The sequence below is a fragment of the Hyperolius riggenbachi genome, chromosome 6 (genome assembly GCF_040937935.1).
Source record: "Hyperolius riggenbachi isolate aHypRig1 chromosome 6, aHypRig1.pri, whole genome shotgun sequence".
NCBI lineage: Eukaryota > Metazoa > Chordata > Amphibia > Anura > Hyperoliidae > Hyperolius > Hyperolius riggenbachi.
Genome location: NC_090651.1, coordinates 131,596,716 through 131,610,428, shown reverse-complemented (window position 1 = coordinate 131,610,428; position 13,713 = coordinate 131,596,716). Strand labels below are relative to the sequence as shown.

General features: G+C 47.0%; 1 protein-coding gene across 3 annotated transcripts in view; it reads left to right on the top strand.

Annotated features, from left to right (window-relative positions):
- LOC137521117 (flavin-containing monooxygenase 5-like) overlaps nucleotides 1-13,713 on the top strand; it is a 142,557-nt gene that overhangs the window by 67,136 nt on the left and 61,708 nt on the right. For all 3 annotated transcript variants that reach the window (XM_068239932.1, XM_068239933.1, XM_068239934.1), the window contains one exon: nucleotides 511-673. In XM_068239932.1, coding sequence (XP_068096033.1) covers nucleotides 542-673 — 132 coding nt within the window. In that variant the 5' untranslated portion in view covers nucleotides 511-541. The remainder of the gene's footprint in view (nucleotides 1-510; nucleotides 674-13,713) is intronic.

Sequence of the window (13,713 nt, the reverse complement as noted above, 5' to 3'; positions counted from 1 at the left end):
AGTAGAGGGGATCCAGTGCTGGGAGCCCCATAGTTCTCCTCATCGGTGTGTGCGCATGCGCAGTAGCTGCTCTCCATTCAGGCTCCAGCAGAAACAGCCAAGCCCGATCGCATCCAATCTACTGTGCTGGCACACTGGTGGTACTTGAAAGTTTTCAGGCAATAAAAGTGGTACAATTAGTGAAAAGGTTGAAAAGCCCTGGTCTAGTAGATTAAGTGGCATATGGACCATTTTTCACTATGGATCACAATCGCTTTGCAATTGCAAGTATAGCCACTGCAAGCGGTTCCAATGTAATATCCATGCCATTGCCATCCAATGGGTGTATGATGCCATTGTGACTTATAAGCAGGAAAAATGTAAATTGCTGGATTGTAATAAAACTGCATAGCAGCGCAATTGCTGTATGATTTATGAAGTATTTACAGTACTGGCTGGTAAATTAGAATCTAAATTTGTATTTTTCCTCCTATCAGTATAAATGACTCCTGATGCATTTTATTTTGACAGTGTTCTATTTTGCTAAGCTCAGAATACCACCATGGCTAAGAAAGTAGCAGTGATTGGTGCAGGTTGCAGTGGACTGACTGCTATTAAATGCTGTCTGGATGAAGGTTTGGAGCCCACTTGCTTTGAAAAGAGTGAAGATATTGGAGGACTCTGGAGATTTAAGGTATGCATAACACATTGCCAATGCGTATATTTTCTTTTTATCAGCCTTGTAGTTCCACGACGTAAGGCCTGTACACACGCTCAATTAATGTCTCCCAAAGGGGATCAGTACCCAATCCCTCTTGGAAAATTGCAGGGCTGAGACTATGTAAGCAAGCAAGCAATGTGTCCTGCTCTATGAAGGGTGGCGGGGGAGTGACGTCACGTGGCAGACGGGGTGTCAGGATCTCTCCTGTAGCATGTTCTGTCGCTTGCAGTGGAGCTGCAACTGGGCAGTTCTGACTTATCTGCTTGCATTCGGTTGTGCATTTGCAGTGAGTCTTACCGGTATTGTCATTTGCAATCACTCTGCAGTTCAGGATGCTGTCAGGATTACTCCTATGGTTTGCTGCAGTTGAACTGCAGCCAGATAGCCCTGGATTTCCTACATGAATGTTATTGCATAGTACTGCATGCGTTTGCTATGATAGTCTTTCAGCTAGCAAATGGTAATCAAGCCAGCTCAGGATTGAATGATTACCATTCAGCTGTGTGGAAATGTGCATACTTGCATCAATTGGCTGATGCCGGCATAAAAGTCTGCCTCCCATTTCAGACTCTGCCTGACATAGCGGTCAGTACGCTGGTCTGCTTGGCACTTTGTCACTCTGTTAGGGCCCGTTTCCACTAGTGCGGTGCGAATCGCTGGGATTCCACCGCTGACAAAATCGCATGCGGATGCGATTCCGCATGCGATTTTTGCCGCGATTTCGCATGCGATTTCGCATAGGCAGGCTATTAGCGATTTTAACCATGTCACTGCCTGGCTCAATGTACATTCGTTTTAGTGCGATTTCGCACGCGAAATCGCGGCAAAAAACGCATGTGCGTTTTCCCCTATTAAATACATTGCCTGCGAATCGCCTGCATTCCACACGCAGGCGAATTCTGCAGGCCCTACCGTGCAGAAAAATCCTGCACAGAAAAACGCACCAAAAAACTGACAAGTGGAAACAGTCTCATCCACTTGTATTAGTTATGCGAATCCGCATGCAGACAACGCATGCGGATTCGCTCTAGTGGAAACGGGCCCTAATAGATCTCTTATTGTAGTTCAATGCGACCTTATTACTTGTGCTTTAGCTAGTTCTTGATCAATATATATGCAGACTTGCTAATAAATATTTATCCGTTAGCTGAGCCGTTTGTTATTTTTCTGTATTATTGTTTATTGCCTTGTTTTCATGCCTGCTGGACGTTTACTGCATCTGTGGTGGGACAGTGAAGTAGTCAACTATCCTGATAGCTTGGATTCTGCCATCACCACATTAGTGACTGGTAGTATTCCTGCTACTCTAGTTTCTGGGGTTTATATGAAAAGGGCGCCTGTAAAAAAGGGCGCCTGGTGGAGCCCATATATACCATTTTCGGCTACAAAAAAGGCGTCTGGTGTAGCCCATATAAACTTCGGCTACAAAAAAGGCGCCTGGTGTAGCCCATATAAACTTCGGCTACAAAAAAAGGCGCCTGGTGTTGCCCATATAAACTTGGGCTACAAAAAAAAAGGTGCCTGGTGTACCCCATATAAACTTCGGCTACAAAAAAGGCGTCTGGTGTAGCCCATATAAAAACTTCGGCTACAAAAAAACTCCGGGATGTGTTAATTACTATTCCCACTCCATGTTGCCATGGATAGTGGGGGATTGAAATAATTCGGCTTCCAGCGCTTGTAGCCCATATAAAAACTTCGGCTACAAAAAAAGGCGCCTGGTGTAGCTCATATAAACTTCGGCTACAAAAAAGGCGCCTGGTGTAGCCCATATCAAAACTCGGGCCCAATTTTCTACACCTTGTAACCCATATTTCCAGAAATAACATTGATGTCTATGGGGGCGCCCTTTTCATACAGGCAGCTCAGGCGCCCTTTTCAACCGATACCTAGTTTCTGGGAATGTAACTATAGGCTGCGATTGCTATTAGTCACGTTCTTTCCTGTAGTCTTGCCTGTGTGAATGCTTGCTGGTGATTGTTGTTAGCCTGCTTGCTCTGCTTCTGTGGACGTGACTGTGAGCTGCGGTTGCTACTAGTTACGCTTCAATCTATAGTCCTGTCTTGTACCTGTCTGAATACTTGCTATTGCTAGGGCAGCGCTTAGTCTTGCAAGCGTTCCGTCTGCCTTTCTTGTATCTGTTTTGTTACTTAGCCAGAGGCTCCCACGGCATCTGCCCTGGGCAACAGTCAGTCAGTCAGTCTGTCTGTTTGTTCTTTGTCTGGTTACTCAGACCCAGTGGCGTCCCTACCATAGGGCGGCAGGGGGCGCCCCGCACCGGGTGTCGGGCGCCCCAGGGGGTGTCATCAAGGCCTCCCACAGAAGCCTGCGGAGGACAGGAGGGGAAGCAGCACGGAAAGGAGGGGTGGCGGGGAAAGCGGCGGGGAGGGGGGCCGGACCGCCCACCTCCCTCACCTGGGTCCCTTCCTTCTGGCGCTTCCTCCTCCTAATTAGTAGCAGCGGGCACGGGCAGCAGCGGGCAAGAGGACTTACTCACCTCCTTCCTGCGTTCCAGGCGATGGCAAATAGCGTCATCGTCACGTGACGCTGGTCTCCGCCTTCTCCACCGCTCACTGTGCTTCCTGATTGGCGGAAGCACAGTGAGTGACAGAGAAGTCGGAGACCAGCGTCGCGTGAGGATGACGCTATGCGCCGCCGCTATCGCCAGGAGCAGGTGAGTGAGTCTTTTTCGCCGCTCCTGCCCGCTGCTGCTAATTAGGAGGGGGAAGCGCCAGAAGGAGGGGGACCCAGGTGAGGGAGGTGGGGGGTCCTGTCCTGCCCCCCTCCCCGCCACCCCTCCTTCCAGGCTTTCCTCACACTGGGGGCAACTAAATTAGCTATACTGGGGGCAACTATACTAGCTATACTGGGGGCAATTATACTAGCTATTCTGGGGGCAACTGTACTGGCTATACTGGGGGCAACTAAACTAGCTATACTGGGGGCAGCTATACTAGCTATACTGGGGGCAGCTATACTAGCTATACTGGGGGCAGCTATACTGGGGGCAGCTATACTAGCGGCAGCTATACTAGCTATACTGGGGGGCAGCTATACTAGCTATACTGGGGGCAGCTATACTAGCTATACTGGGGGCAGCTATACTAGCTATACTGGGGGCAGCTATACTGGGGGCAGCTATACTAGCTATACTGGGGGCAGCTATACTGGGGGCAACTAAACTAGCTATACTGGGGGCAGCTATACTAGCTATACTGGGGCAGGCGCGGAGCTAGGGGGGGTCGGGGTAGGACAAGTGCCCCGGGGCGCCTGGTCCCCAAGGGCGCCCTCCGCCTGGCTGAGCTGCGGGGGTTTTTTTTGTTTGTTTTGTTTTTTTTCCGGGGGGTGAGGGGAGCAGCGCAGAGTAGAGGGAGAGCTGTGCGGACGGTGGGGAAGGGGGGCCATATCCCCCCTCCTTCCCTCACCTTAGGTGCTCTCTCCCTCCCTCGCTGTCCCCTCCAATGTCCGGGTGGCTGGCAGCGGCGGGCGGAACTCACCTCCGTCTCGCTCCAGCGCCGGCCGGAAGTTCGGGTGCGCAGCCGCTGCTCTGGTCTGGACCAGACCAGAGTAGTGGCAGATCCATCCGGCGCTGCGACGAGACGGAGGTAAGTTCCGCCCGCCGCTGCCAGCCACCCGGACATTGGATGGGACAGCGAGGAAGGGAGAGCAGCTATTCTCTGCACTGCTCCCCTCCTGCTGGGGAGGGGGACACCTGACCTGACTCTGGGCACATATACCCCTGCCTACATATACTGGACATATATCCCTGGCTACCTATTTTGGGCACATATACCCCTGGCTACCTACTCTGGGCACATATACCCCTGGCTACCTACTCTGGGCACATATACCCCTGGCTACCTACCTACTCTGGGCACATATACCCCTGGCTACCTACTCTGGGCACATATACCCCTGGCTACCTACTCTGGGCACATATACCCCTGGCTACCTACCTACTCTGGGCACATATACCCCTGGCTACCTACTCTGGGCACATATACCCCTGGCTACCTACTCTGGGCACATATACCCCTGGCTACCTACCTACTCCGGGCACATATACCCCTGGCTACCTACTCAGGGCACATATACCCCTGGCTACCTACTCTGGGCACATATACCCCTGCCTACATATACTGGGCACATATACTCCTAACTACATATACTGGGCATATACCCCTGGCTACCTACTCTGGGCACATATACCCCTGGCTACCTACTCTGGGCACATATACCCCTGCCTACATATACTGGGCACATATACCCCTAACTACATATACTGGGTACATATACCCCTGGCTACATATACTGGGCATATATACCCCTGGCTACATATACTGGGCACATATACCTCTGGCTACATATACTGGGGACACATACCCCTGCCTACATATACTGGGCACATATACCCCTGGCTACCTGTTCTGTGGACATCTCTACCCCTGGCTACCTGTTCTGGGGACATCTATACTGCTGGCCACCTATTCTGGGGACACCTATAGACCTGGGGCTACCTATTTTTGGGGAAGCACTGCTGTCAGATTGAGTGTATTTTGGGGAACTGCTGCCAGGTGAGAGGTGTCTACATATTAAGGGGGCATTCTGCCTATTTATGTGAAATGCTGTCTATTTATGTGCCTCATGACTGCTGAATTTGTCTTGTTGGGGGCCTCATGGTTACTGAATTTGTCTTGTTGGGGGCCTCATGATTTGTTGGGGGCCTCAAGATCGCTGAATTTGTCTTGTTAGGGGCCTCATGATTGCTGAATTTGTCTTGTTGGGGGCCTCAGGATTGCTAAATTTGTCTTGTTGGGGGCCTCATGATTGCTGAGTTGGTCATGTTGGGGGCCTCATGTTTGCCCTTTGTCTTGATGGGGGGGGGGCTCTCATGTTTGCCATTTGTCTTGATGGGGGGGGCTCATGATTGCTGAATTTGTCTTGGAACATGCTGGAAGGTACATACTGAGGGAGGGTGGGTGAGCGTGAGCCTGCTAACCTCCATGTACATTTGAAGGGGCGTGACCAAATGTGGAGCACCCATAACCACGCCCACATTTGGTCACGACTCTTCACCTTAGGGGGCGCATTAATAGTCTTTGTCCCCGGGCGCTGAAAACCCTAGCTACGCCTCTGTACTGGGGGCAGCTATACTAGCTATACTGGGGGCAGCTATACTAGCTATACTGGGGGCAGCTATACTGGGGGCAGCTATACTAGCTATACTGGGGGCAGCTATACTGGGGGCAGCTATACTAGCTATACTGGGGGGCAGCTATACTGGGGGCAGCTATACTAGCTATACTGGGGGCAGCTATACTAGCTATACTGGGGGCAGCTATACTAGCTATACTGGGGGCAGCTATACTAGCTATACTGGGGGCAGCTATACTAGCTATACTGGGGGGCAGCTATACTGGGGGCAGCTATACTAGCTATACTGGGGGGCAGCTATACTAGCTATACTGGGGGCAGCTATACTGGGGGCAGCTATACTAGCTATACTGGGGGCAGCTATACTAGCTATACTGGGGGCAGCTATACTGGGGGCAGCTATACTGGGGGCAGCTATACTGGGGGCAGCTATACTAGCTATACTGGGGGCAGCTAAACTAGCTATACTGGGGGCAACTAAACTAGCTATACTTGGGGCAGCTATACTAGCTATACTGGGGGCAGCTATACTGGGGGCAACTATACTAGCTATACTGGGGGCAACTATACTAGCTATACTGGGGGCAGCTATACTGGGGGCAGCTATACTGGGGGCAGCTATACTAGCTATATTGGGGGCAGCTATACTAGCTATACTGGGGGCAGCTATACTAGCTATACTGGGGGCAGCTATACTAGCTATACTGGGGGCAGCTATACTAGCTATACTGGGGGCAACTAAACTAGCTATACTGGGGGCAGCTATACTAGCTATACTGGGGGCAGCTATACTGGGGGCAGCTATACTAGCTATACTGGGGGCAGCTATACTAGCTATACTGGGGGCAACTAAACTAGCTATACTCGGGGCAGCTATACTGGGGGCAGCTATACTGGGGGCAGCTATACTAGCTATACTGGGGGCAGCTATACTAGCTATACTGGGGGCAGCTAAACTAGCTATACTGGGGGCAACTAAACTAGCTATACTTGGGGCAGCTATACTAGCTATACTGGGGGCAACTAAACTAGCTATACTTGGGGCAGCTATACTAGCTATACTGGGGGCAGCTATACTGGGGGCAACTATACTAGCTATACTGGGGGCAACTATACTAGCTATACTCGGGGCAGCTATACTAGCTATACTGGGGGCAGCTATACTAGCTACACTGGGGGCAGCTATACTAGCTACACTGGGGGCAAACATACTAGCTATACTGGGGGCAACTAAACTAGCTATACTGCGGGCAACTATACTAGCTCCACTGGGGGCAGCTATACTGGGGGCAACTATACTAGCTAATACTTTAAAATACAGTTAGCACCGCCCTCATATGGTCATGACCACGCCCATTGTTTTGCTGCGAAGCACGCCGCAGGTTGTGCCACGCCCATTTTTAGGGTGTGTGTCTTTTAATACCCAGCACCGGGTGCCAAATGCCCTAGGTACGCCACTGCTCAGACCATAGGCAGCGCAACATCGCACTGCCTGCAATTGTGTCTTATTTTTAGCAATATCGGAAGCCCAGAGCTGCAGTTGCTCTGGACAACTCTTCCATTATTCAGCTACTAGCCTTGTTGCTCTGGGTGGTCAGAAAGTATACCCCCCAGGCATTCCACGGGGTAAGAACAATGTGGGGGAGAACAATGTTATCTCTTGCTGCTTGCCCAAAGTGATGTGTCAGGACAGAGCAGTTGGGGGGTATCGGGGGCTGCCATACACACGCTGGATTCTCATTAGAGGTGGTCATTATTGGCCAAACGTCTGGTGTGTGTGTGTATGCGCCTTTAGATGGTCAGTAGTAAAGTATTGTTTCTGTACTGTTAGCCATCAGTTAAGGCAGATGATCAGCGTTTTTGGGTTTGATTTACAAAACGCATTCCACCTTATTTTTACCTTCAACTGTATAGAGAGAAATCCATGCGATAAAACATATGGAGGGGTAAACGTTATGACAAAGGCCCATATTCATTTAACTTTTTTCCTGAGTTTCCTTGCTGAAGATGACTTCACACCTTATCAATAAAATACCTTTAATGCCCAAAGCAAGCAAGAAAATACTCAAAATAAGTTTAATATTACTCTTTTATTCCTTTTTGGTACTTTTTCAATTGCTATTTTGTAAATGAGATGAAAAAGTATCTCCTTGGAGAGAACTCCAGAAAAAAGTTAACTGAATTGGGACCAAGAAGAGATAATTCATTATTTTTGTGAGTCAATATCTAACTCATAATTTATTTTATTATCTGTTTTATCTCATGAATTATCTCTACCCAATAGTTGAGGTGAAAAATAAGTAAAACCTAAAATAAACTTGAAAGAGGCAGTTATTTGGGGTCGAATCGGCCACTAATCTAGGGCGTGTACAGCTGTCCCAGTACGTCGTTGTAAGGATCCGACACCCCAGATCTTTAAACAGTGGCAATGTGCAAAGATATTGTTCCCCTCTTTACCTCTAACACCAGTAGCCACTTGATCCTGTGCTGCCACTCCTTCTCCCTCTTCCATAGTTACAGTATCTGTTTGATTGGCTGTAGCAAAGTGTCTGTACAGCACTTGGGCCCTGAAATGTTGTCATAGAGATCAAGTTCTGATCCCTATGGGCAGTATTCATTGGGTGTGTGTCTGTGCCTTAAAGCACACCTGAACTGATCGATATGGAAGCTGGTATATTTATCCTTTTAAACAATGCAGATTGCCTGGCTGTCCTGCTGATCCTCTGCCTCAAATACTTTTAGCCATAGACCCTGAACAAGCATCCTGATCAGGTGTTTCTGACTGAAGTCTGACTGAACTAGCTGCATGCTTGTTTCAGGTGTGTGGTTCAGATGCTACTGCAGCCAAACAGATCGGCAGGACTTCCAGGCAACTGGTATTGTTTAAAAGGAAATAAATATGACAGCCTCTATATCCCTCTCAGTTTAGGTGTACTTTAAAGTGTACCTGAGATGGGCAAAATAAAACATTTAAACATTCAGGCTGACCGATCCCTCGACATCTTCCCAGGCGGCCTGGATCCTTTGCTAGACGGCCCAGTAATTCCGTTAGTCAGCGCCAGTGCAGTACAGGCACACGTGCTTCTCCCTTGCACACCGTCCCGGGACCATGTGTGCACACAGTATATGCGCCGACAAGCAGAATTACCGGCCCAAATTGCAGGGGACCCAAGCGACGCAGTAGGAAGGCGTGGGGACCGGTCAGCCTGAAAGGGGATGGAGGAAGCCCCAAGTACAGTATATATATATATATACATATATATATATATATATATATATATATATACATACATACATACATACATACATACATACATACATACATACATACATACATTTTTTTTTTATTTGAGTCATCTCAGGTTTACTTTAATGTAAGATGATTCATGAGAAGTCTTGTAAATTACCCACATTGTGTAAATAAGGTTCCAATTCACAAATCTTTTCTGTTGAATTATCTTACCTTATTATCTTACAATTTATCTCTCCTTAAATGACTTAAAGTGAACCTCTGGACTGAAAATCTACTCAGCAGAACTGAAAAGGCTTGGTGTTTCTTTAACAGTTTCAGGGCATCAGAATTTTTTTTTTCTTACCAAAGCATCATTTTTAGCTGCATTTTTAACTAAGCTCCACCCATCAAAGAAAAAAAGCCCGGGCTTTTTTTCCCTGATGCTGTGCAAAGCATGATGGGATTTCCTATGTTGTTGTTCACGTTGCCTAGCAACTGGGGGAGGTGCTCAGGACACAGGACAGTTGGAACTGTGTCTCATGCTCCTTGTCACCGCTTTGCAACCAAGTGAACCCGAGGTGAAAATAATTTGATGAGATAAACAATTTTATTTATCCTCCTACTCCTAAAAATGACTTTTTAAAGCATCCATTGGGGAAAATAAACGAATGAGATAAACAATTGTATTTATCCTCCTACTCCTAAAAATAACTTTTTTACATATCTCATGGTTTTATTTTATATTTAAACATTTACAAGGCAGGTTGAACGGTTTACTGTCTCTAATAAGTGGCAGCCTGTTAAGTGCCCCAGAGTTAAAATGCATGAACTATTGACCTTTTTCATTGAGCCCTCAGAAGTTGTACTCTGCCAGGCAAACTTTTATGGCTGTAATTTGCTTATCAGTGATATTTGCTATATTACGACAAGATACCGCCAAGACAAAATAACTCTTTACTCAAGTAAAACAGCCTGGTTATTAATATGTGTTGTACTGTACATACACATTTATCTCATCATGTCACCTCGGGTACACTTAAACTCATTATTTATCTCTATTTAACTGACTTAACTCATGCTTTATCTCTCATTAAGGTGACAAATAAGTAAGCTTTGTGAATCAACCCCTATAACTCATAGAAGTATAAAACATTTTTTTCCCAACATGATTTGAGGACATTCACATAATTAACATTCACAGCTCTAAAAAAAAGCTCATTTACTCTTATCCGTCTTTTAAAGGCTCAATTATTCATATTTTATTTCATGTCTATAATAAATTAGTTAAAAAGCACGAGTTGTTTACTCAAGTCAGACTTCACTTGGAAAGAATCTGTAGAGTGAGTTTACAGTCCAAAGTTTTGGAATTCTGATCTTACCACTCCTCTGGATGTAATCTGTTATTGGCGCAGTGTCTTTTCTTCTATTTACTTGGTTGCTGATGCTCACCAATGCAATGTAATGTACGCCACAATTTAATGTTTAAAAAACTTCAGAATAAGGCCTAGTTCACATAACAAGTCACAAGCGCTAAGCCCTTTTGGGAGTGATTTTGTAAACCGATTAGGGTTTTTTTTTTCAAGCTGTTTTGTATGCGTTTTGTTTTGCAATTTGCGATTTTGTGTGAGCAGACAAACAGGTAGTGCACTCACTGACCCAGAACTGAATGTCTTTTAAAGCAAATTTGCCTGAAAAACGCTCACAAAATCGCAGTTTAAAGCAGTTTTAAAGCAATTTGCGATATTTCCTATACCTTGTATTGAAGTACAATTTCCCAGGAAATGGTGCAGGACTCGTGTTTGCGATTGGAAAAAAAACTCATTGTTCATGTGAGAACACTCACATAGGATTTCATTGCACAAGCACTTTTAGGACTTGTTTACAGTATGAGCATTTTAAGCTATTTTTTAATTGCTCAAGTTTTTAAAAGCGCTTGTGTAATGAAATCCAATTTGAGTGTTCTTACTTGAGTGGTGAGGTTTCTTTCTAATCGCAAATGGTGCATCAGAAATCCTCTCACACGGTCATTTTGTTCATCACGAAGGGTAACCAGACTCGGCAATTTGATGAACTGACTCGCGGAGGGCGCGTTCAGATGACGAAGGACTCACCTCAAACATATAATTCAAAGATCTGCCACCAAACTGGTTACACAGCCCGCTACTGTAATTATACTAGGACTTCGAGAACGCTCTATTAACCCTTAGCAGCATGCAGGAATCTGGGTCAGATCGTTATATCTGGGCCGGGTTCTCGCATACGGGTTATAAAGGCACACCTGAACACAGGGTAGCGATTTCAGGAGAATAGGTACGATTGTGTATGTTCAGCAACAGGTCATAACCGCTAAACGATTTTTAAAACGTTTAATAACAAAAATGCATTACATACAGTTATATACACCAATTAACATGTACACACAGAGCTTAAAAATAAAAAGGAATAAAATCAGAAAGTTCTTACTTAGTTAGCTGAGCAGTCCATTGGAAGAATGAAGAAAAATAGTCCAGTTTAAAAGTAGGCATTAATGTTAATAGTCCTTGAACACAGCAGGAGTCGGCTCTCCTTAAACGCCTGCCTGAACTGGCCTGGTAGATGGAATTTGGAGAACTGGGCAGGTTTGGTCCCGCCCCACTTTTATAGGACCTGAGTTTTGGGGTTGTCACTACCTGGAAAGTAGGTATGTTTAAGGCAGGGTTATCTCCTGGCAGCAAGGTTGCCACCTCCAGACTCAGAGCAAGAAATGTACCAATTATTAATAATCTGTGTGACTCCGCCCCAGATTGGCGCATCGCAAATCGGAGACAATATTCATAAGCGGCCTGCGACCCTGTATTAAACGAGGCTATACATGCCTATTGTATCGCATTTGCTCTACGCAGGCCGGATAAAGTGGTTTCTCTCCTGATTCCTGATAGCTAGAAAATTGTAATTCAGGTGAATGATAGAACTGATTTCTAGGTATCAGAAAATGTGTTTTTTGTCTTACTGCGACAAGGCTATTTTGAATTACAAATAAATTAAAGTTCTCTTTGTTTGATCGTATGATTTTTGGAGGGAGCTCTTATCTCAGCCAGTTTGAGCTAGTTTCTGGGACATGATCTGTGCAGCCAAATGGCTCTGCCCAGGGGGGTTGGCCACGTGTGAAATTCTTTTCTGACCTGACACCAGATGTGGGGGAGAGGCTGTTGCTCTCAGTAAGAAGAGCAAAAGAAAGGTATTTGTGTTATTCTACACAGGACTGGCAGTAATTGTGCAGGACCATACGAAAATCGTTGGCGATTGCGCACGACTTTCCGTAATGTTCGCCACATCTCTCCCCTACCAGTCGGCCGCCCAGAGTGGGTCTGCCACTACCCTTAGGTACTGAACAGGTTATCTGACTGCCCTTTAGACAACTCACCAGAAGCATAAGGCCTCATGGTCCGGTGTGCCCCAGTGTCCGCTTTGCGGACGGTGCGATGCACACCAACAGGCTTACCTCTAAAGGCCTGGCTGGATTTGCGTAGCGCTTCCTGTAAGGGAGAGAGTCGTTGGCTGACATCCGGGTCACTTCCTGACTCTCAGGTGTCAGCCTGCGAATCTGGAAGCAGCGTGGCATACCCCTGCTCTAACTGACTACCCCTTGGCACAACATTTTGGTCAGCACCACCTAGGTGGACATTAGAGCACATTTTAAAAAACTAATTTGCCTTCACCTGGGTGGCAAGGCTTGCCCCTTCTCCAGGAAGGATAAAGGGTGGACCTCTGGGCAGTTTTGCACTGGGTTGCTTCTGCAAGGGGAAGACATGCAAGGGTGAGACAGGGAAGGCACGGCCTGTCTCCACCAGCTGTTTGTTAACAGCAGGCCATGGTGGAGCACTCTGGCTGTCATAGCAGGAGGGGAGGTCTAGGCCCCCAGCTGCCTGCTCTGACACCTGGCCTGCTTCCACTGCCCTGCACGAATATGACCCAGGCAAAACAAGACTGTTACCTCTTAGATTAGAGACTGTCACATTTACACATACATAATTTTTAGCACTGTGAGATTCAGCATGAAAACTATTAGCAACATCTGGTACAGCATTAACATCACAGTTACGTTCATTTTTCACATCGTTTACACAGGTATCTGGAACAACAGTGACAGGTTTAGAATCAGACAAACCGTGATTAGACAGCTGTCTGTTAGAAACAGGTACCTCTTCCTTGCCTCCTTCCCTAGGAGAGCTAGGTACCATTACCCTGGCTGCCTCCCTCTGTCCCTCCCCAAGCTTGTACAGTACCTGAGTGGGTCCAGACTGGCAATCCGGGGTGTTGATCACAGGTTCATAAAAGGATCGTAGGGTGCCAAGATCAGTGCCCAACAGCACAGGCACTGGGATGTCATCTGTCACCCCCACAACTTTTGTCTGGCGCCCCCTTCCCCAATCGAGAACAACACGAGCTTTGGCGATGCGTGCATGTGCGCCACTAACTCCCACAAGGGTAACACGCTCCTTAGGCAGGAAATGCTCCCTGGCTACAAGATGAGAACAAACCAAGGTAAGCTCTGCGCCTGTGTCGCGGAAACCAACAGCGATGTGGTCGTTAACTTCCACGACTTGATGATTTCCGGAAAGTCGAGGATTTGCTGCTCCTATGACGA